This window comes from Heptranchias perlo, chromosome 3 (genome assembly GCF_035084215.1).
Source record: "Heptranchias perlo isolate sHepPer1 chromosome 3, sHepPer1.hap1, whole genome shotgun sequence".
Classification (NCBI taxonomy): domain Eukaryota; kingdom Metazoa; phylum Chordata; class Chondrichthyes; order Hexanchiformes; family Hexanchidae; genus Heptranchias; species Heptranchias perlo.
In genome coordinates this window covers 96,488,967-96,510,895 of record NC_090327.1, presented here as the reverse complement: position 1 = coordinate 96,510,895, position 21,929 = coordinate 96,488,967, and the positions used below count along the sequence as shown (strand labels likewise).

At 46.6% G+C, this 21,929-nt stretch overlaps 1 protein-coding gene across 1 annotated transcript in view; it reads left to right on the top strand.

The window, feature by feature from the left end:
- LOC137308541 (amphiphysin-like) overlaps positions 1–21,929 on the top strand; it is a 161,096-nt gene that overhangs the window by 119,865 nt on the left and 19,302 nt on the right. The window contains exons 10-12 of the mRNA XM_067977184.1: positions 1,013–1,163; positions 2,649–2,777; positions 9,719–9,769. Of these exons, the coding sequence (XP_067833285.1) occupies positions 1,013–1,163; positions 2,649–2,777; positions 9,719–9,769 (331 nt within the window). The remainder of the gene's footprint in view (positions 1–1,012; positions 1,164–2,648; positions 2,778–9,718; positions 9,770–21,929) is intronic.

Here is a 21,929-nt window from a genome sequence, read left to right as displayed (position 1 = left end):
AGTCCATGATAGGGTAGAGTATACATGGGATGTGGAAAGAATGGGCTTGATGGGTTGAAAGACTCATTATCATTTTGTACTTTCTTATTTTCTTGAGTTCTTTCTGAAAGTCTAGTTCTTACCACTGAAGTAAATCTTTGTGATGTCAAAATGAAGAGTGTTTATGTTTTAAACTATTAACAGTTGGATATAATCAAATGTTTGATGCTATTTCGCACTGCTTTTTGCTATTGTTGGCAAAGGAGATGGAGGTAGGTTTGGACTATGTGTGATGTAGAACAGATGGTAGTAGCAATGATTAGCTTTTAAACAGGTCCATGATTGTGGTTAGGAATACCAAATCATGTGGGCTTTAGATCTTGGCCTTCTGTCAAAAACTAAGATGAAGCAAGATTAGTACCAGGTGATAAATCTTATTAATGCTTGATATTGCCCCTGCCGACTGTAACTATCAATCTGCTTTTGTCGCTTTGTGCATTTATCCTAGATATCTGTTGTTGTTTGTGTTTTATGTTTAGTTATTAAGTTTGTATGGATATCCAATCCCTTTATAATTAGTCTAATGTTCCTGTTTGTCTTTTAGAATTAAGAAATGAATAGCTTAAGTATAAAACAAAGTTTTTCATTCTCAGGACTGCCCTTCCTGATAAATGTCTTCAGACTATTTACATGTTACCCACCCCCACCCCATGTCAGGGTAAATGGTGAGAATACAAGGCTGAGTTGTGCCTGTTTTCAAAAACTCTTACTCAGCGCTGGAGGATTTCATGTTTGCAGTGTGTGTGCGCGATTGAGCAGTGAATTGGGAATTGAAGCTTTAATCTGACGTATACTTCACTCAGCAATGACGCAAATCCCAAATGTTTCTGTGCAGTGTTGTTTGGTAGATGATTGGAGAAGGGTGGCGCAATTATAGGCCCAGATTTCTGCTCAGACCGTGACAAGGTATGTATAATCCTCTTATAATATCACCAGCTAACTTATGGCTGTACACTCTGCTGTCCCGTTACAGTGACTCGGGGCCGCTGAGAATTTCCAAGACTCCGACACCACCGGAAGAACCGTCTCCGACCAATAGCCCTGTAGCCAGCCCTAACCATACTTTGGCACCTTTGGCAGCATCACCAGCTCATACTCCGACTCGTCCCAAGTCGCCATCTCAGGTAGAGTTCTGTTACGTTTAGCAGCACAGATGAACGGAATATTTTCTATTCTACATGTGTTACACCCCCACAGACTTTACACAAAGGGCAGGTGTGAACCATTGGAAAATGCGTTAAAGGGGCACATAGAATGCAGGTAAAAGTGATGAGAAAAAGTGATAAAAATGATGGTAACAAATATGGAAAATGCTGCAAATGCACAGCAGTTTAGTCAGCGTCTGTAAGGCTCTCGACAAATGTTCACCCTTCATTTTCGCATGACTAACACCTCTTGCCCCTTTTCCGTATTCCCTGGCCCTGAAACACCAGGCCCTGTGCTGAAGTGGCGACCTGGACCCCATCCTAAATCGCGGGGACGGGGCTATTTAAATAATTGGTGCGGAGGCCCTGTGCTTGCATGAGTCCAACTAGGCACCCGACCTGACTACAGGCTGGATAATGGGAGCAGCGCCATGATGTTCTGATAGCAGAGTAAGAAAGTGCCAGGGAAATGTGGGCCTTAATTTTAGGAAAATCTATCCCCTTCTAGGATCAATTACCTATGCCTGGGAATCTTATTAGGCCTTTGGCAAGGCCCAGTACTGAAAGCATGCCATCTCTCAGCCAGCGTGGCTTCAATTGGGCCTCCAGACTGATTGGAATTCCCAGGACAGCCAAAGAACTCCCCTAGACAAGCCCCCAAATCTGTCTTGTGATGTGGGGGAGAGGGGAGCAGATAGCTCTGCCCCACACCCAGAGTTTTGGCCATACTTTACAGTGGTTGGAACCCCACCAGATCAGAGTTCCATCCCAAATTATGAACATAATGAACTATGCATTCTAACGTGACACCAGAATTTCAGAGACTCTGGGGGGTGATTTTAACCCTCCCCACCCAGCGGAAACTGGGCAGGTGGGCAGTTAAAATTGCCCAGGTCATTTACCTGCAAGAACACCCATCCAAAGCTGGTGAGGTCCTATTTAACATGTGCACTTCAGGTCCTGATGATTTCATTGGGACTCAACTACAATTTTTACTAGGCGACCTGATCGGGAAGCAGCAGTGAGTTTCCTGCCAGGCCAACCCAGCAAGGAAGTAGATCGGAACCAGAAGAGTGATGGAGGCCAGAATGGGCGGGATTTAAATAAGGCTCAGGAGTTAAAATACCCCTGGCCCCATTGCCGGAGCAGTTGGTGAGTTTCTAACTCACACCGCTGCTCAGCCCTCCAAAACTGTACTGCAGTTAAAATCGGGGGGCCCTGTGCTTATTTTGAAGTATTGTTAGCTTTGTCAGAAGTACCTCTTCCTAAAGGCCGATTCTACAATTGAGCACTCCATTAAAATTAAAGGACGGGAAATCCTGGACTTCGGTCTGCGATTCCCTGCAATGAAGTTTCTGGGAGCGCGAGATTGCGGAATCCGCCCTCTTCGATGCTTTTGTTTTTGTACAGCACTTGTTTTCACATCTCTCTCTTTTACTCCTCCTTTCCCCCTGCTGTATCTAGCTGAGAAAAGGGCCTCCGGTCCCACCACCTCCAAAACTCACCCCAACAAAGGAGCTACAGCAAGAAAACATCATCAACTTCTTCGAGGACAACTTTGTTCCCGAGATCAATGTCACCAGCCCATCACAGGTCAGCTGACTTCACTTCCTCAATGTTTACCCCGGCCTGCCGAGGCTTATTTCATAGAAGATGTGCAGGACGAAGCTTTTCACTGTTTCGGTCACTGACAGGAAATGTAATCGCCATTTGCTTTTAATAACTGTGCTAACTATTCGCTGAGAGGGTTATATGAAAGAAAAAACTTATATAGCGCCTTTCACAACCTCGTGACGTCCTAGAGCACTTCATGGCCAATGAAGTGCTTTTCAAGTGTAGTCACTGTTGTAATGTTAGAAAACATAACAGCATGGTCCCACAACAGCAATGAGATAAGTGGCCAGATAATCTGTTTTGGGTGGTGTTGGTTGAAGGATAAATGTTGGCTAAGACACCAGGGGAATTCCCTGCTCTTCTTCAAATAGTGTCATGGGATCGTGAACATTCACTTGAGGAGGCAGACGGGGCCTTAGTGTAATGCCTCGCCGGAAAGGCAGCACCTCCGACACTGTAGCACTCCCTCAGTACAGCACTACCGTGTCAACCTAGATTGTGTGCTCAAATTTCAGGGTCAAAATTCTGGAACTCCTGACCTAACAGCATTGTGGGAGCACCTTCACCACACAGCGGTTCAAGAAGAGGGCTCACCACCATCTTCTGAAGGGCAACTAGGGATGGGCAATAAATGCTGGCCTTGCCAGCGATGCCCACATCCTGAGAATGAATTCTTAAAAAGTCTCTAGAGTAGGACTTGAACCCACAATCTTCCAACTCAGAGACAAGAGCAGTACTGCTGAGCCATGGCTGACACCTATGTATTGCATGGAAGTAGTGTTAGTGTGTGGCTTTTAAATTGTGCTATGGCATCTTCTTCCTGGGTTGGGTACTTTTAGTTAAAGCTGCAGCCACACTGTTTGTGAAGTACTTGCAGAAAGTATATAGTTCCCCGTTCATTCTATTAGCCGTAGATTTTCGTCTTTAGTGTCCGGGCGTGACAGCTTCGTCCACCAGGAACACTCACCAGAAATTTAGGCTTGTATGGCAGACAATCTTCCGTTCATTATAATAATGGAATGGGAAATCGTGAGTAATGTGTGCCATCGGGAGCCAGCAGGCAAAAACTCTTACCTCTTCAGACGCCACACTCTCTGAAGATATAAGTCTGGACCATTCAGTCTAAGTGAGGCAATCATTACTTCAGTGCTTCAAGTGTTCTGCATGCACTCTAATTCCGTGAACTCTGAGGAGAGCAGACATGGATCAGCAAATTAAGGACGTTGCCTCATACAAGTCTTTGTTGGTATGATTTGGACTTTCCGTTTGTGTTAAATTTCTGTGGAGGGCAGAAGTACCACTACCCACCTCGGAAATGAGAACAAATCAAGGGGGAGGGGGTGAGTAGGAAGCTTTGGCTGACAGCTCTAGTTGAAGAGCTAGCACCTGCAGATGTGCGATGAGCCGAATGGCTTCCTTCTGTGCGGGAAATTAAGAACATTGAAAGTTTAAGGCTGCAATCTGAAAGAACGCCCTCCTTATACTTGGTTTTTCAAACCAAAGTTATGCCCCTGTAATCTCTGGCGAGATGCACCAAGCAGATGGCATGATGCTGGTCTCTTGGCTGTGCCATCTTCATTATAACAGCTGGAGATGCCCAACTCTGCAGCCAAGTGATGGAACAGCCCAGCTTCTGATCTCTTGTTTGATGGCTACTAACGTTGAGGTGGTGCTGCAAGAGGTTGTTGCATGAGGTTGAGGAGGTTGTCTTCTGTGGCGCTCATTGACACCATCTCCATAGATCAATATTGCAGCTTACCAGCAAAGAGGTGCAGCCAGGTTTCAGGCGATAGTACTGTCTGAGCATTTCTGTCACTGGATGTACCAGCCCAGTGCTGCATGGTAGCTGCAGTTCTCCTTGCAGCAGATAGCGCAGCTCTGCATCTGGCTCTCTGCTGACCCATACCTTGGGAAGACTGTTCCTCTGGGTCATTGCCAGATAAAAGTACCAGAGTCTGCATATATTGTTGGTGGCATCTCTGTGGTTGTAGCCAATCAAGTTACGTTGGTTGTTGATCACCCTGGCATGCCTTCTTTCATGCAGTTCCACTGGATGCTGTAATTGGGGTGCTTATGAGGAAGATCCAACAGATTTTGGTATGTCTTAGTGGTATCATTGGGTCTGCTGTCCCAGCTTCCTTTGAGGATAGGAGCGTCCACCTGCACTAATCATCTGTCAAAGTGAGGTATGTCTGCAGATATAGGTAGGCAGGTACCATTAAATGGGCACAGAGAAGCTCTTGTACAGCCTGGCGTGCCTGGCATCTCTTCTTTGGTCCCCTTCATCTTCTAAATACTCAGATGGGGGATTCCCATTGGGAAGCCCATTGGCGCCAGTGATGACGTGGGGAGCAAAGTACGTAGTTTACAACAAATGACATAAAAGGTCATGAGAATTTATATGCCAGCAGGAAGATAAAAATGAGAAAAATTGTTAAGAAATGAAATATATTTACCTTAACATCATTTGTTTCCTTTCCACAACCTTTCATATATTGACCACTGCCTAGCAACTCTGGTCCACAAGTTTACATGGACGTGATTTAGATCTGATGTCTTGCACACCAGAGCAACAGGAAATGACAATGCAGGACAGACCCCCCCACCCCCAATTAATGTTGTAATGAAGCAACTACCTGTTTGAGGCAGGCACTTCCACTGCTGCTTGTTCTGTGCCCTGGAAAATACATCAGGGTTCAAAGTGGGCGGAGTTCTAGTGAGTTTGAACTCCGGCCCTTTTTCCACTATAGGCAACCCAATTTACGTCACAACATTGAGCATTCAACAGCGGAAAATCCAGGAGCATTCTTTCATGTTCAATTTGTGATACGAAACTTTTGATTTGTGCTAATGGGATAGAAATTTGTTTTGGGCAGTTATGCAAAACGGGAAATAGTGAATCGAAAAAGACAATGGGGCGGGGTGTAAAACAGCCGCCAATTCGCTATCGTCCATTTTGCAATATAGCCTAAGGTGAATTTCTCCCCCATGAGCCAGTTATGGTTGCAGTGAGAGCTTTCTAAATGACAACTGTAGACGCTGAAAGGTGTTTGGATGAAAATCATTTGTCTGTTTATTTTAAAGAGAGCGCAGAAAGAGGTCATCTCCTCTCGCCAGGACTGTCCGGAGTGGGTCTCATAGAATGTAACAGCATAGAAGGAGACCATTCGGCCCATCGTTCTTGTGCTGGCTGTTTGGTCGAGCCATCCAATTAGTCCCACTCCCCTGCTCTGTTCCCATAGCCCTGCAGATTTTTCCTTTTCAAGTATATATCCAATTTGCTTTTGAAAGTTATTATTGAATCTGCCTCCACCACCCTTTCAGGCAATATATTCCAGATCATAACAACTTGATGCGTAAATAAATAAAATTGCTCCTCATCTCTCCTCTGATTATTGTGCCAACTATCTTAAGTCTGTGTCCTCTGGTTAATGACATCCTGCCAGTGGGAACAGTTTCTCCTTATTTACTCCATCAAAAGCCCTCATGATTTTGAACACCTCCGTTAAATCTCCCCTTAACCTTCTCTGCTCTTTTACACGGAGGGAGTGCTGTTGGCAGCAGGTGCCTGGCACTACTGTCATTAGTGGCACTGGTTAATTGAAAGGACCCAATGACTTCAGATCTGACTCCCCCCTCTTTTGGCTATGAGAATCTTGAGTCTGCAGCATCCAAGAGGCTTTCATTAGTACAGCTGTAGGACAAGATAAATAGGACAGGGTGCATGTGGTGGTCATGGTGTTCTCCCAGGACTCCTTTTGATAATGTAAAAGTGAGTTCAGAGATGAACAATCACAAAGTGTGAGTTATTTCCAGAACTTTCTAACAAAGGAACATCACGTAGCTAACATATATAACAGGGCAGTTTATAGTACGTTAAATAAATACTCATTATCACCTTTCCTCTGCAGCACTGCCACATCCGGGACCAGGCTTACCCAGTGGTATGAAGTGAGAATGGATTATTAACAACACTTATTTGGTTGCTCACAGTTTCTATTCCTCGTTGAGGCTTCATTTCCTTAGTGTTGTTTCAATTATTGTTTCTTTAGAAAGCTGTATCACCAAGGATTCATTTGGTGCATTTTCAGACTGAGTGTCTGCGCTGTGTCCAGTTACAGCAGAGTGATCTTCCGGTTTTCCATAAACTCGGGCCCATGATTTCTCAAGATGACGCTCCCTACGATTGCCACGACCCGCTGGGCATGCGGTATTCCTGTCAAAGCATTGTATGATCTTTAGCTTCTGCCGATCTTTTTTGACATATGGTCACATTATAGGGAGTCTCCCAGAATGGAAGATTGCTCTCCCAGGCACTGCTGCTAGCAACTCGGGAGAAGATTCTGCAGTTCATGCCGGCACGCCCGTATATGCCTCGTGTGAGAGCTGCTGGCACGACAGCTGAAATGCTTCCCACTTCCCACACCATCAAATCTGGAACCATGCAGCTGCCTGTCTTAGGCTCCCAGTCATTCCCTGCCTGCCATTTTAGAAACAGCCTGGAATTTTCTGGTAGTTGGTCCCTTCTCAGAGGTGTGGTCCAGCGGTACTTCCGGCGAAGTTACCGCGGAGGACGGAGCGGGACTGGCTAGCCATGAGGAAATTGCTATTCAACGGTATTCAAAAGTGCAGCCTGCAAGTTCTGCAAATGGTAAGCAAATTTACTAAGTAAAGTCTGTGGGCTCGTTTTCCTTTACGTTATGTAAGGTCTGCCATTCATGGATTATGTATGGTTCATTCTTTTTTTTAAAAGAACAGTCGAGGGTACCACGTGGATTTCTTCTTTCCTCCATTACCCTCTCCCCCTCTGAAAAGTTGGAAAACGTGCAACTTTAATTTACGCAACATATTTACATTTCACAACAGCATTATAAAAGATGAGTTTGTAAGGTCAAATTAATTGAGTTACAGGTATCTGGATATAAGGCTGCCAACCTTCCCAGATTGTCTGGCGCGAAACAGTGAGAAAAGATACTCAACTACAGGGGACCAAACGTTTATACGGTAAATGCAAGAACACTTCCAAACTGCGGACATGCATCACGTGATGACATCATGGGATCAAATCTCACACAATCAAACATCCAGGAATACCTCTGGCCAGAGTTGGCAACCCTAAGTCACAATTAATGGACATCAGCTCTGGGTTTATTATGTCGTGGGATCGGAATTCTGAGACTTGGGGGAAGGGGGGAGAGCAAAAATCCGCAGCAGCTGCATCCCAGCATGAATACCAGGATCTGCCGATCCCCACCGACTTTCTTGGGCCAAGGAGGTACCTCATCTCTGGTGATGGGCACCCCCAACTATAAGGGCACATATGGGGCATTTGCCTGCCAGGGAAGCCACTTAATGCAATGGAAGTGGTGGGATCCAGGGAGTGGGGGGAGATGTCGGCTCTCCCCCTCCCCAAATAAAGATGAATTTCTGGCCCCTTGACCCCCTTTTAAATCTTTCGAGGTCCAGGCCTCAACCATCAAGGGGACCCCAACTTCCATCATGGAGGTGGCTGGTACACCTGGCATACAGCTGCCAAGGATACACTGGGTCCCTTCGAGAACCTAGGTTGCAGGAAGTGCTTACATAGGGAGTTCCCACCTCCCCGCTTATGACGATGGCCTTGCTTTGGGGGCTGACAGAGGCTCTGCCCCCATACGCCCATCCAGAAATCAAAATGTAAGGCTGGCACTCGCGATATCCAGGTTTAGGCCTGTGTTACGACCCTTATGCCATACTCCCGCCAAACTTGCTGCGGGAGTACACTCGAAGACCAAGGCTCTTCGGTTCCTGGATTTTAAGTGAAGCCAATGGAAGTTCAATCTTATATGTGTTGTTCCATACCCCATTTACCTTACTGCTCCTACTAGAGACGATGTTGTAACATAGATGAGGTGACTGACGAGCCTCTGGGTAGAGAACACCAGGTCAAGAGATGGCTTCAGTCCCTGCCTCTGGAAGCAAAATGGCCCGCAGCGCCATTTTAGAATTGGCTCTGTAGCAATGCAACTTCTGGTAACAGCTGCAAATGCACAATATGGAAGTTGACGGTTATTCCTGCATTGCTGATTTGCCCTACAGTGCCCACGGGGAAAACTTAGCATGACAGGAACCATTTCTAATGGAACATAGGAATTGCTAGATGAAAAAAGACCAAGGTCCATCTGGTTCGCCTTCTATCATCCTGGTAGTCACATGATATAATGGTAATGGCATTATTGGATGCAGTTCCATCATAGAAAGGCTATTAAATAAAACACTTGCATTTATATAGTGCTTTTCATGACCTCAGGATGGACCAAGTGCTTTACTGCCAATGAAGTACTTTTGAAATGTAGTCACTGTTGTAATGTAGGGAATTGCGACAGCCAATTTGTGCACAGCAAGGTCCCACAATCAGCAATAAGATAAATAACAGGTGATCTGTTTTAGTGATGCTGGTTGAGGGATAAATCTTGGCCAGGACACTGGCAGAACTCCCCAGCTCTTTTCTCCATAGTGCGATGGGATCTTTAAAATCCACCTGAGAGGGAAGATGGGACCTCAGTTTAACATCTCAGTTTAAAGGATAAATTGTCCACATTTGCATTCCTGGTGCCAAGCCTTGCCCACCCCAAGGCACTCATTAGTGAATCGCAGCCCCAAAGCCCCTGATTTTCCATGGGTTGGATGAAAATCAGGGGCCGGGCATGCGTGATTTGCTAATAGGTGCTCCTGGCTGCTGAGGCTTTGCAAAAACCACAAAAACAGACAATTCACCCTCAAATGTTGTATCACTTTAAACAGAGGGTTTGCACAGAGGGAAGGCTGGTGTATCTATTAAAGGCTGTTATTATGTTTCGGATGTGACGTTGCTTTGTTTTGGCAGAGGCAACTACTCTTGTTAATTAGACTAAGTAGATAATCTACCCCTTTCTCCTTAGGCCCTGACATGCTGTGGATCCTTCTTTGCTGTACCAGAATTATCTCAACAGGTAAATAGCAGTGATCTGCAGTCACCTGTTTCTGTTTCATCAAGTGCTCAATAATTAATTTTTGCATCGTATTTAAATTGGTTGCCATTTTAAAAATTATTTTCATTCAAGATTCAACCCCTTTGAATTATGTGACAAACCAGCATAGATAATCTTTCATGTGTCTGCCCGTTCCATGCTCTGAGAACAAGGGCCCCCTACAGATACACACCTTCCCATTCCTGAATGGCTGGTATATCAACGTTTACACATGTATGAGAGTCGAGGGAAAAAATCTCTATGGAGGGGTCACGGTGATTGCCGATTGCCCAAAGGACACATACAAAGCTAGGTATTCCATCCTGAACTGTGGGGACGAAGCTACAGAATCCACAACACTGTCAACTCTTTCCATCATAAATTGTTCCTGTTCGATTTCCACTAAGTTATCAGCTTGGCTCAATTGGGAGCCCTGTCATCTCTGAGTTAGAGGGACAGGCTTCAATGCGGGAGTTAATGTAGTAGAAGGATGGATTTCGATGTGAGATTGAGAGTACGAGAGGGATGGGATTCAGTGGGAGAGTTAATGTACTGGGGGAAGAGCTGCAAAGGGAGAGCTAATGTACTGAGCGAAGAGCTTCAATGGGAGAGGTAATGTACTGGGGGACGAGCTTCAGTGGGAGAGGTGATGTACTGGGGGACGAGCTTCAGTGGGAGAGGTAATGTACTGGGGGAAGAGCTGCAATGGGAGAGTTGATGTACTGGGGGAAGAGCTGCAATGGGAGAGTTGATGTACTGGGGGAAGAGCTGCAATGGGAGAGGTGATGTACTGGGGGACGAGCTTCAGTGGGAGAGGTAATGTACTGGGGGAAGAGCTGCAATGGGAGAGTTGATGTACTGGGGGAAGAGCTGCAATGGGAGAGTTGATGTACTGGGGGAAGAGCTGCAATGGGAGAGTTGATGTACTGGGGGAAGAGCTGCAATGGGAGAGGTGATGTACTGGGGGAAGAGCTGCAATGGGAGAGTTGATGTACTGGGGGAAGAGCTGCAATGGGAGAGGTAATATACTGGGGGAAGAGCTGCAATGGGAGAGTTAATATACTGGGGGAAGAGCTGCAATGGGAGAGTTGATGTACTGGGGGAAGAGCTGCAATGGGAAAGTTAATATACTGGGGGAAGAGCTGCAATGGGTGAGGTGATGTACTGGGGGAAGAGCTGCAATGGGAGAGGTGATGTACTGGGGGACGAGCTTCAGTGGGTGAGTTAATATACTGGGGGACGAGCTTCAGTGGGAGAGGTGATGTACTGGGGGAAGAGCTGCAATGGGAGAGTTGATGTACTGGGGGAAGAGCTGCAATGGGAGAGTTGATGTACTGGGGGAAGAGCTGCAATGGGTGAGTTAATGTACCGGGGAAAGAGCTTCAGTGGGTGAGTTAATGCACTGGGGGAAGAACTTCATTGGGAGAGTTAACATATTGGGGAAGAGCTTCATTGGGAGAGTTAATGTAATAGAAAGAGGAATTTCGATGTGAGATTTAGGATACTAGAGCGATGGGCTTCAATGAGAGAGTTAAGGTGCTAGAGGAATGAGCTTTAATCAGCCAAATGACCTTTTCTCTTTCCTGACTCCTGTTAAATTCTAAAAAACAAACCTTTCATTGATTGTAGCTTTTGCTGGATTGCTTTACTCTCCATTCTAACACATTCCATTACATTACTATTCTGTAACTTTAACGTGTCCCAGTTTCCTCTTTATTGCTGCATAATATATTCATCATTACTCCTATACTTTCTGCCTCAAGTTATAATCATTATTTTCATTTGGTTCTCATAATGAAAAATAGCAAAATATTCCTTGGTCCTTCCTAATTGACTTTGCCAGCTCTTATATCTAAAACAATATCATATCCAATAATGGAGAGTTGTTGCCTCTGTGGTGTCTCAATGGAAGGTTGATGTAAGTTTTTCATAAATCTAAGATGTATTGCTCTCATTAACACTCCATTTTGATGATTTTATTACATTTCTCGACTTGCACCCTGGATATCCTCATTAACGCCTGATGGGGATCTACATGTTTCATCTCACAGTTATCAAGACAAGGGTTTGCAGATCTGCACTCCATCATTGAAAGTAATGAACAAGAGAACCCGGTGAAGGGAAGGCCGTGTATACGTTAAACTGGTAGAAGTGCAGCAGTAAATGCTCACTGCTTTACAAACATGCAGAGACACTGGCCCTTCATCACATTACCTGCAAAATCATCCAACCCTAGAATGTCACAGCGCAGATATTGGGCCCAAGAAGCCTGCACCTGTGCATTTCTCCACGAGCTACAAGCTGAGGTCATTAGCGTTAATTTGGCCGAATGTGCTTTGCACCTACCCGACCGTTGCACTGCTGACCCCTGACTCCAGCTGAATTTCCTAGGGTCAGCCTAATTTAAGTCCTTTTCCCCCCGTGCTCCACTCAGGGTTCCCACTTGTGACAGTGGAGAGGCAGTGGCTGCTGCAGGCATTGGGTGCCTGTGGGGTAGGAAAAGGCAACTTAAATTACTGTGGCCAAAATGTAAAGTTCCTGAGGAGGAGGGAGAGAAGTGATTGCCCTGGGATAGAGGGGGAAGGGGTTAAATTTTTAACTGCCTTTCACAGGCCCTTCACAACACTGGACATGAGGAATGTTCATCGTTCCCTGCATCCAACGTTGCTATGGCAACAATGTCAGGCACTACAACATAAGATGTTGTATTGTCATTGACACCTGCTTTTAATATGGCTGCTCATATTTAGGCAAGCGACATCAATGGACTAACATCATTTCTGGTGGACAAATCCCAGAAAGCGCCAGTGACCAGCAGAGAGTCGGCAGAACAGTTCCCCAGCTGATTTCCCTCTCCCAAGTTGTGCCATGAGTTGTCATAACTGAAGAGCAAAATTATGCCGACCCAGTCTAACCCCACTCTCTTGCTCACTCCCTAAGCTCTTCAGTATTGTTCTTTGTCAAGCAATTATTTCCATTTCAAAAAAATTTGCAGACTTCAAAAATAGTTTGTTTCAAATAATTCCACAACTTGACCACCCCTCTGTGCAAATATTTTTGTTCTAACCACCCCTTTAATTTCTTTTTATGATCATCTTAAATTTGTACCCTCTGGTAACTGTCTCGCTGACCAGTAGAAACAATCTGTCAATATATCATAACCTCTCATAATCTTGAAGACTGCTATCAACTTGTCTCTTAACCTTCTCAGCTCTGGTGAAAAAAGCCCCAACTTCTTCAGTTTCTCTTTATCCCCGGTAACCTTGTAGCTTCGAAAGTCCGTAATCCTGCTCCACCACCACAACTTTATAGCAAGTCCGATCTCACAGGGATTAACTCTGCCTTTTTTTTGAGTGTCCCAAATCATGAAACTGGCTTGAAACACTCCGGTGAACCATGCTTGCACTGCAGAAGTGTACTGTGCACCTGGAGCACTATACTTTTCACCCACTGCTTCATGCTAGTTTCACGGTCCAACCTCCATTTATGATGCCAGGCTGCAAGAGGCAGGCACCTGCCCCACCCTCACAGGAGATCCCAGAAACAGGCTGAACAGGGCCGACATTCAATTTAACTGGATCCCGTCCCCATTTCCACCACCGCAAGCCTTGGCCCAGCCCGGATCGGTCCCTAATCCACCAGTGAGTTCACGTATTTTCAGGCCCCTGTCTTTCTAATGAAAACACAGCCATTATACAGACCGATTCTTATCGAAACTTTATTAAATTATCTTGACAAAAATTATATTACTGTCGATACTTTTGTAAAGATAATTATATTCTCTTCTGCAAAGGTCGTCCATCTGGTTGAGTCACGGTAAAATAAGGATCACATGACACTCACAAATACATACACTCTACATACCTGATTGAATCATCTTACATCTGTGTACACTTCCTGTCAACTATTTCCATTTTAAATTCCTATGTCTACGTTTATAATGCAGTGCCTCCACTGGCGGGACGAGTGTAATTACAATAGGACAAGTTTACATAGGCACTTTTCATTATAAATGTGGACACAGGAATTTATAATGAAAATATAAAAAAGACTTTAAAATGGCAACTGAATTATATCTGCACACCCCAGTCCAATTATTCCCTACCCTCTAACGCCGCTTCACCTGAACAGGGTGGGGGGGTGGATAATTTTATACCTAACCAGCCCGGTGGGAAACTGATGGGATCAGATAGGCTGCCCATTTTACAAGCTGCCCAAAGTCAATGGAAAGTAAAATCAGATGTGGTGTAAAATGAGGTGGCCGATCCTGTCAGTTTCCCACTGATCTGGTTAGGTTATAATGACCCCCTTGATGTTGGCTCCCCATGTGTACAGGAGGTCAACTATTATCTTCATAAAAAACGTAGCTTCCTGGCTACATTACGTCCTATTGTCACTCTTTTCATCACAACTTTTCTCCTGAGGGGCAGGGAAAAGATCGATTGCCCCACTAGGCCTTGAATCCACTCATAGTGAGGGCATTGGGAGGCCCAGATTGCAATTGCACCACAGAGGGAAAGAACTGACATGCCTAAGTGTTCATCAATCCCACCTCCTCTGGTTTTAATTATTTGGGAGCAACAGTAGCCCACAACCTCTCCTCTCTGTACGAGAGATACTGGCCCCTCTCCTCTTCTCTCTATTTACATTCAGGCCTCAACAGATGACACAGCCTGCCCAGCTCACTTTTTGGAGTCAACAAGCACAATACAGATGAATCTAGTTCCCTGACCCCCCCACTCCCTTCATCGATGCTACTTGCCTGCAACCCAACTCAACAGTTCTGCACATCTCCAGAATCCTGTGGACAAGCCCCAGCTTAGCCTGAGTCACTAAACTCCCTAAACAGGAGAGCAGCTCAAGCCTTCCAAACCTCAGGCACTGTTGCTGGGCAGCCAACCTCTGAGGGAGTCATCTCCTGTAAGGTGGACTTTCCAGAAAACCTCTAGCTGGTCATAAAGACCAATCATCACTATAGCATGTTTCTTCAGAGCGTTGCTTGGTGCATCGTGCATCTCCTTCTCTCAAGGTCCTCGGCTCACCTCATGGTGAAGAAGATCCCTATATTTTGAGACCTGAGGTCAGCTGTAACGGTCAAGAGCCGGGTGCTTCTTGGCCTTCCAGGAGTGGGGGGGTGTTTCCGGGTTGTTGGAGGACAAGCTCTGAGTGCCCTGATGGTGTCATCTTGTTGACCGGTCGAGCCTGGTCATGTTCCCAAACAGCAACAAAGATCAAAACTGCTCTATCAACATCTTTTCCCTCTACATACACAGATATGCTTCCCTCCACTATAGAAGACTAGTAAAGGCTCAGGCAACCACTGTTCCCCAAGGTATCACAAGCACTGGCAAGGTGGGGATGGGCCTGCACTTCTATATTTTTAAAAGGATGAGGCACAGTTTGCCTTGGTGGTTAAGCTGATGTGAGACAATACATAGCTGAGCCTTACACACCCAGGAAGGTCCAAGGATTGATCCTCAGTCTTTGCTGAGATAGCTGATCTCAACTTATATAATGGTAGGAGCGCTTCAAATGGCCTCAGTGCCACTGAGTTAGAAAAGGTAAAATTAGCCAGGATTCCTGCTCCTGGTTCCTCTCCAGCGGAACCTGATTGGGAGTGTGCATGTTGGCATCCAATGAGGAGAAGATCAGACTCATTGTAATACCTCCATTATCAAATGGCCTGATGAACTCAACAGCTAGACCCAAACATGTAACAAAGACCACCTGGATGAGGTACCATCGTGCACCCTGCACCCATGGAAATGTGTCCCAGTGCCTTTATAAAAGGAGGAGGTGGCAGAGAGGAGAAAATTGGCAAAAAAAGGGGGAAAATGCTGAACACATTCACCAGCAGTCTCCAAGGTTCTGCTGCCAGCATGAAGCCTTGCTAGATCCCAGTGAGGGTGGGAGATAGTGCTGTAGAGTAATTTCCTGACATTTCACTCCCGGCGGGGAGCCTGCCCTGCCTGGAAGCACATATTGGAAATTTGGGTGCTGCGTATGCCTGAACTTGTGACACATGCTGCTGCTGGGGAAGCCTGCCTTCTAGGAGTGGGGCATTGGAAACCCCTCCTCCCCCCCGTAACACTATTGGAGCAATTCTGCAATCCATGCTCCATCCATGAGGTTCTATGTCAGGAGCTGAGTTTTGCAAAATGTATACCATAGTGTTGTACTTTGTTGTTTTAATATCGTTTCTCTGAGAAGCAATGCATACTGACTGATAATCTCCTCTCATAAATTATAGCCTCCTCTGCATGTGTACATCAGCTTAGTAATTAACATAGGCTTGAAAACTGCTGGAAGGTATTTCATTGCAAAGTGGGAATCTTATGCATTCTCTTTGAATGTACTTGTTTGAAAAAGAATATTTAATTAAGTGTGGGCAGAAAGCTTGATTTGTAACTCTTTGTCAAGTTAATTTTGACATCAGATTGAGCACAAAAATTACTTTTTACAAGATGTCAAATGAGGCAGGCCATTCAGCCATCATACCTGATCCATCCAGATAAAGAAACCTACAGTCCCCCATCACAGCAATCAACTAGTTCTTGGTTGACTCTAAGATTTTTTTGCCCGTTGCCCTTCCATGAAGTCTGTTCCAAGGAGCCAACTTAGTGAGCATGAAGACTCACCCACTGGCCGCACATATTGGCCAATCGCAGGGTTAGCATTCTCGTGTCTGAGTCAGAAGGTTCGAGGGTTTAAGCCCCGTTAAAGCACATAATCTAGGCTGACACTTCAGCGGAGTACTGAGGGAGCACTGCAACATCTTTTGGATTAGACCTGAAACCGAAGCCAAGTCTGCCATCTCGGGTGGCCGTTAAAGAACCCATGGCACTATTTGAACAAGACAGGAGCGTTCTCCTGGAGTCCTGGCCAACATTTTTCCCTTAACCAACACATAAAACAGATTATGTGGGCATTTATTTGATTGCTGTTTGTGGGACCTTGTGTGTAAATTGGCTACTGTGTTTCCTATATTGTAGCAGTGACTGCACTTCAAAAGTACTTCATTGGTTGTATAATGCTTTGGGATGTCCTGAAGTCATGAAAGGCACTATATAAATATAAATCTTTATTTCTTTATCCAATTGTAGCCAGTTCATCTCCACTAATGGCTTCTCTTCCCATCTCTCTTTCTTCCTTTAAGACCCTTCTTAAAACCCACCTCTTTAACCAAGGTTTTGGTCACCCCTCTTAATCTCTCTTTCTTTGGCCCAGAGACTGTGCTTCCTTATTTTTTTTATTCAGTCATGGGATGTGGGCGTCGCTGGCAAGGCCAGAATTTATTGCCACATCACTAATTGCCCTTGAGAAGGTGGTGGTGAGCCGCCTTCTTGAACCGCTGCAGTCCGTGTGGTGACGGTTCTCCCACAGTGCTGTTAGGAAGGGAGTTCCAGGATTTTGACCCAGTGACAATGAAGGAACGGCGATATATTTCCAAGTCGGGATGGTGTGTGACTTGGAGGGGAACGTGCAGGTGGTGTTGTTCCCATGTGCCTGCTGCCCTTGTCCTTCTAGGTGGTAGAGATTGCGGGTTTGGGAGGTGCTGTCAAAGAAGCCTTGGCGAGTTGCTGCAGTGCATCCTGTGGATGATACACACTGCAGCCACTGTGCACCGGTGGTGAAGGGAGTGAATGTTTAGGGTGGTGGATGGGATGCCAATCAATCGGGCTGCTTTGTCCTGGATGGTGTCGAGCTTCTTGAGTGTTGTGGGAGCTGCAGTCATCCAGGCAAGTGGAGAGTATTCCATCACACTCCTGACTTGTGCCTTGTAAAGGCTTTGGGGAGTCAGGAGGTGAGTCACTCGCCGCAGAATACCCAGCCTCCGACCTGCTTTTGTAGCCATAGTATTTATGTGGCTGGTCCAGTTAAGTTTCTGGTCAATGGTGACCCCCAGGATGTTGATGGTGGGAGATTCGGCGATGGTATTGCCGTTGAATGTCAAGTGGAGGTGGTTTGACTCTCTCTTGTTGGAGATGGTCATTGACTGGCACTTGTGTGGCATGAATGTTACCTGCCACTTATCAGCCCAAGCATTAATGTTGTCCAGGTCTTGCTGCATGTGGACACGGACTGCTTCATTATCTTTGGTGCCACACTCGGTCAAATGCTGCCTTGATGTCAAGGGCAGTGACTCTCACCTTCCCTCTGGAATTCAGCTCTTTTGTCCATGTTTGGACCAAGGCTGTAACGACGTCTGGAGCCAAGTGATTCTGGCGGAACCCAAACTGAGCTTCGATGAGCAGGTTATTGGTGAGTAAGTGCCGCTTGATAGTACTGTCAATGATACCTTATGCCTCTGTGAAGCGCCTTGGGACATTTTGCTACATTAAAGACGTTATATAAATGCAAGTTGTTGATGCTGGTGCAATGGTTTCCATTTTGGTCTAGCCATTTGACAGCCCCTTGTACTACACCACAACTCAATAAAATAGTTGATGAGTGCAGCTCCAACAACACTCAAGAAGCTCGACATCATCCAGGACAGAGCAGCCCGCTTGATTGGTACCCCTATCCACCACCTTAAACATTCACCACCGCCGTACCGTGGCTGCAGTATGAACCATCTACAAGATGCACTGCGGTAAGGCTGCAGCCAAGGCTTCTTCGACAGCACCTCCCAAACCCGTGGCCTCTACCACCTAGAAGGACAAGGGCAGCAGGTGCATGGGAACACCACCACCTGCATGATCCCCTTCAAGTCACACTCCATCCCGACTTGGAAATATATCGCCGTTCCTTCATTGTCGCTGGGTTAAAGTCCTGGAACTCCCTTCCTAACAGCACTGTGGGAGAACCTTCATCACCCGGACTACAGCAGTTCAAGAAGGCGGCTCACCACCACCTTCTCAAGGGCAATTAGGGATGGGCAATAAATGCTGGCCTTGCCAGTGACGCCCACATCCCATGAACGAATAAAAAAAAAAGTTGATATACTGCAATTTCCATTTGTAAAATATTTGACACCACGGGGCAAATTCAGCCCTATCTCTGACCCACCCTCACATCCAGCGAGATCCGTTCTGGGAGCGCCCCCTCAGTGAATTTGCCCCTATAAGTTCACTGCATGATTTAAATTCATCATTGTAACTGGATAGTAAAACTTATTTTTTTCTTACATAAAAGGAGATGTTAATGAATATAAATCAAAGCACTATGTGGAGCAGATTTATAACTGAGCCTTTCTCTAACTGAGAGAATTTGTTCCAGTCCATTTCGAATAGACCTTAATGACATACAGTAAGCACCACTACAGAATCATTCTTTTTAGTTCCATCACCATGTGATTGATAATGAACTAATTTTATGCAAATACATTATGACAATATAAAATGTGATTTAATAGTATTAATGCCTAAAGTACTCTATAATGCTCAATAACCATTCCAAGATCAGTGATGAATATGAAAACATAATTTTACCCAAGATTCAGAAACTTCGTGACTCTAAATGAAAAATAATTCTGTCAACAGCCATTTTCAGCTGCAGCACTGCCCAGGGGTGGTAGTGAGCCGATCAGTTGCCCTGCCAGGGTCACAGTGAGCTGGGCTTTGAGGTGTTCTGCCGGTGGAGATGCATTGTTAAAGGCCTCAGACATGGAACTGTGCTGATCCACAAATCTTTAAATATTTCGTGTCAATATAACTGGATTTGAAACGAGCCTTCTGGGAAACAACAACTGCATTGGACAGGGTTATGAGTGTATTTGATCGCCTTAGCTTGTTTGACACACAGATGTAGTGATTCTTCCCTTAATCTGTATATCTTCCAGGATTCTATTAATGGGGCATACATAGCTTTACTGGAGAGCCAGGGACTCTGTATTTTTATCTTTTGTTCCATTTCGCCAATGTTTTGTCACCGATCTCGTGTGCTTGAATTGAGGTAGATTAGAAACCTTAAGTTGCACTTAAGTTGTCCATCTCTGGTGGAGATTAGCCACGGTGTAGCTCATTAAATGAAGCTGCTCTTATGCGGAATTAATGGGCAGCAATCTCAGTACCGTTTGGTAGCAGTTCTACCTCTGCACCACATATTTAACCCCTCTGCTGGCTCTGTGCTGTCAGACTACCTGTCTTGACACTCATTCTTCGATGAGCCGTAACTTCATCCAGCCAAACATTGGGAGCACCAAAGCTATCGTCTTTGCTCCCACCATGAGCTCCCTTCCCTCACCATCCAGTTCATGCCCCTTCCTGACCACAGGCTAAACCATCTGTCCTTTAGAAGGCCACGCAGCAGCTCCTAGGGAAGGCCAGGACCCAGATATGGCAGGACCGGGCTTAATTCGCAGCCCCTCTGCCTCACTCCCATTGGGGTTATAATAGGAATGCTCCAGAAGGACCAAGGATTTTTGACCCCAAAATATTCTATGAAAACTTTTTTAAAAAATGGCCTACATTTTCCTGAAAAAAACTTAAGTGTATCTCTCTAATTTTCAGGGACTCTAAAGCCTCATGATAACAATCACACTGCTGACTGGCTAAAGTACAGCAACTGTAAAAATCCTGAGTGGTTACACTATGGGAAGGTGGAATTAGGCTCCTTCCATCTTTGGCATAGGGGTTGAGGAAGCTGGGTATGTTCTGAGGAGAGAGGAGCAAAAGGCTATGTGCTGGAATGCTTCAACCTTAACCCATTCATTGGATTTTGTAGAAGAAATGATAATACTGCACCAGTGTAGGAAGCATCAGTGTTGGGGTCACCTGTGTTAGGACCATCAGTGCGGGGACCATCAGTGCGGGGACCATCAGTGCGGGGACCATCAGTGAGGGGACCATCAGTGCGGGGACCATCAGTCCCAGACCATCAGTGCGGGGACCATCAGTCCCAGACCATCAGTGCGGGGACCATCAGTGCGGGGACCATCAGTGAGGGGACCATCAGTGCGGGGACCATCAGTCCCAGACCATCAGTGTGGGGACCATCAGTGCGGGGACCATCAGTGCGGGGACCATCAGTGCGGGGACCATCAGTGCGGGGACCATCAGTGCGGGGACCATCAGTGCGGGGACCATCAGTGCGGGGACCATCAGTGCGGGGACCATCAGTGCGGGGACCATCAGTGCGGGGACCATCAGTGAGGGGACCATCAGTGAGGGGACCATCAGTGAGGGGACCATCAGTGAAGGGACCATCAGTCCCAGACCATCAGTGCGGGGACCATCAGTGCAGGGACCATCAGTGCAGCGACCATCAGTGAGGGGACCATCAGTGAGGGGACCATCAGTGCGGGGACCATCAGTGCGGGGACCATCAGTGCGGGGACCATCAGTGCGGGGACCATCAGTGAGGGGACCATCAGTGAGGGGACCATCAGTGCAGCGACCATCAGTGAGGGGACCATCAGTGCGGGGACCATCAGTGCGGGGACCATCAGTCCCAGACCATCAGTGAAGGGACCATCAGTGCGGGGACCATCAGTGAGGGGACCATCAGTGAAGGGACCATCAGTCCCAGACCATCAGTGCAGCGACCATCAGTGCGGGGACCATCAGTGAGGGGACCATCAGTGAGGGGACCATCAGTGAAGGGACCATCAGTCCCAGACCATCAGTGCAGGGACCATCAGTGCGGGGACCATCAGTGAAGGGACCATCAGTGAGGGGACCATCAGTGAGGGGACCATCAGTGAAGGGACCATCAGTCCCAGACCATCAGTGCGGGGACCATCAGTGCAGGGACCATCAGTGCAGCGACCATCAGTGAGGGGACCATCAGTGAGGGGACCATCAGTGCGGGGACCATCAGTGCGGGGACCATCAGTGCGGGGACCATCAGTGCGGGGACCATCAGTGAGGGGACCATCAGTGAGGGGACCATCAGTGCAGCGACCATCAGTGAGGGGACCATCAGTGCGGGGACCATCAGTGCGGGGACCATCAGTCCCAGACCATCAGTGAAGGGACCATCAGTGCGGGGACCATCAGTGAGGGGACCATCAGTGAAGGGACCATCAGTCCCAGACCATCAGTGCAGCGACCATCAGTGCGGGGACCATCAGTGAGGGGACCATCAGTGAGGGGACCATCAGTGAAGGGACCATCAGTCCCAGACCATCAGTGCAGGGACCATCAGTGCGGGGACCATCAGTGAAGGGACCATCAGTGAAGGGACCATCAGTGCGGGGACC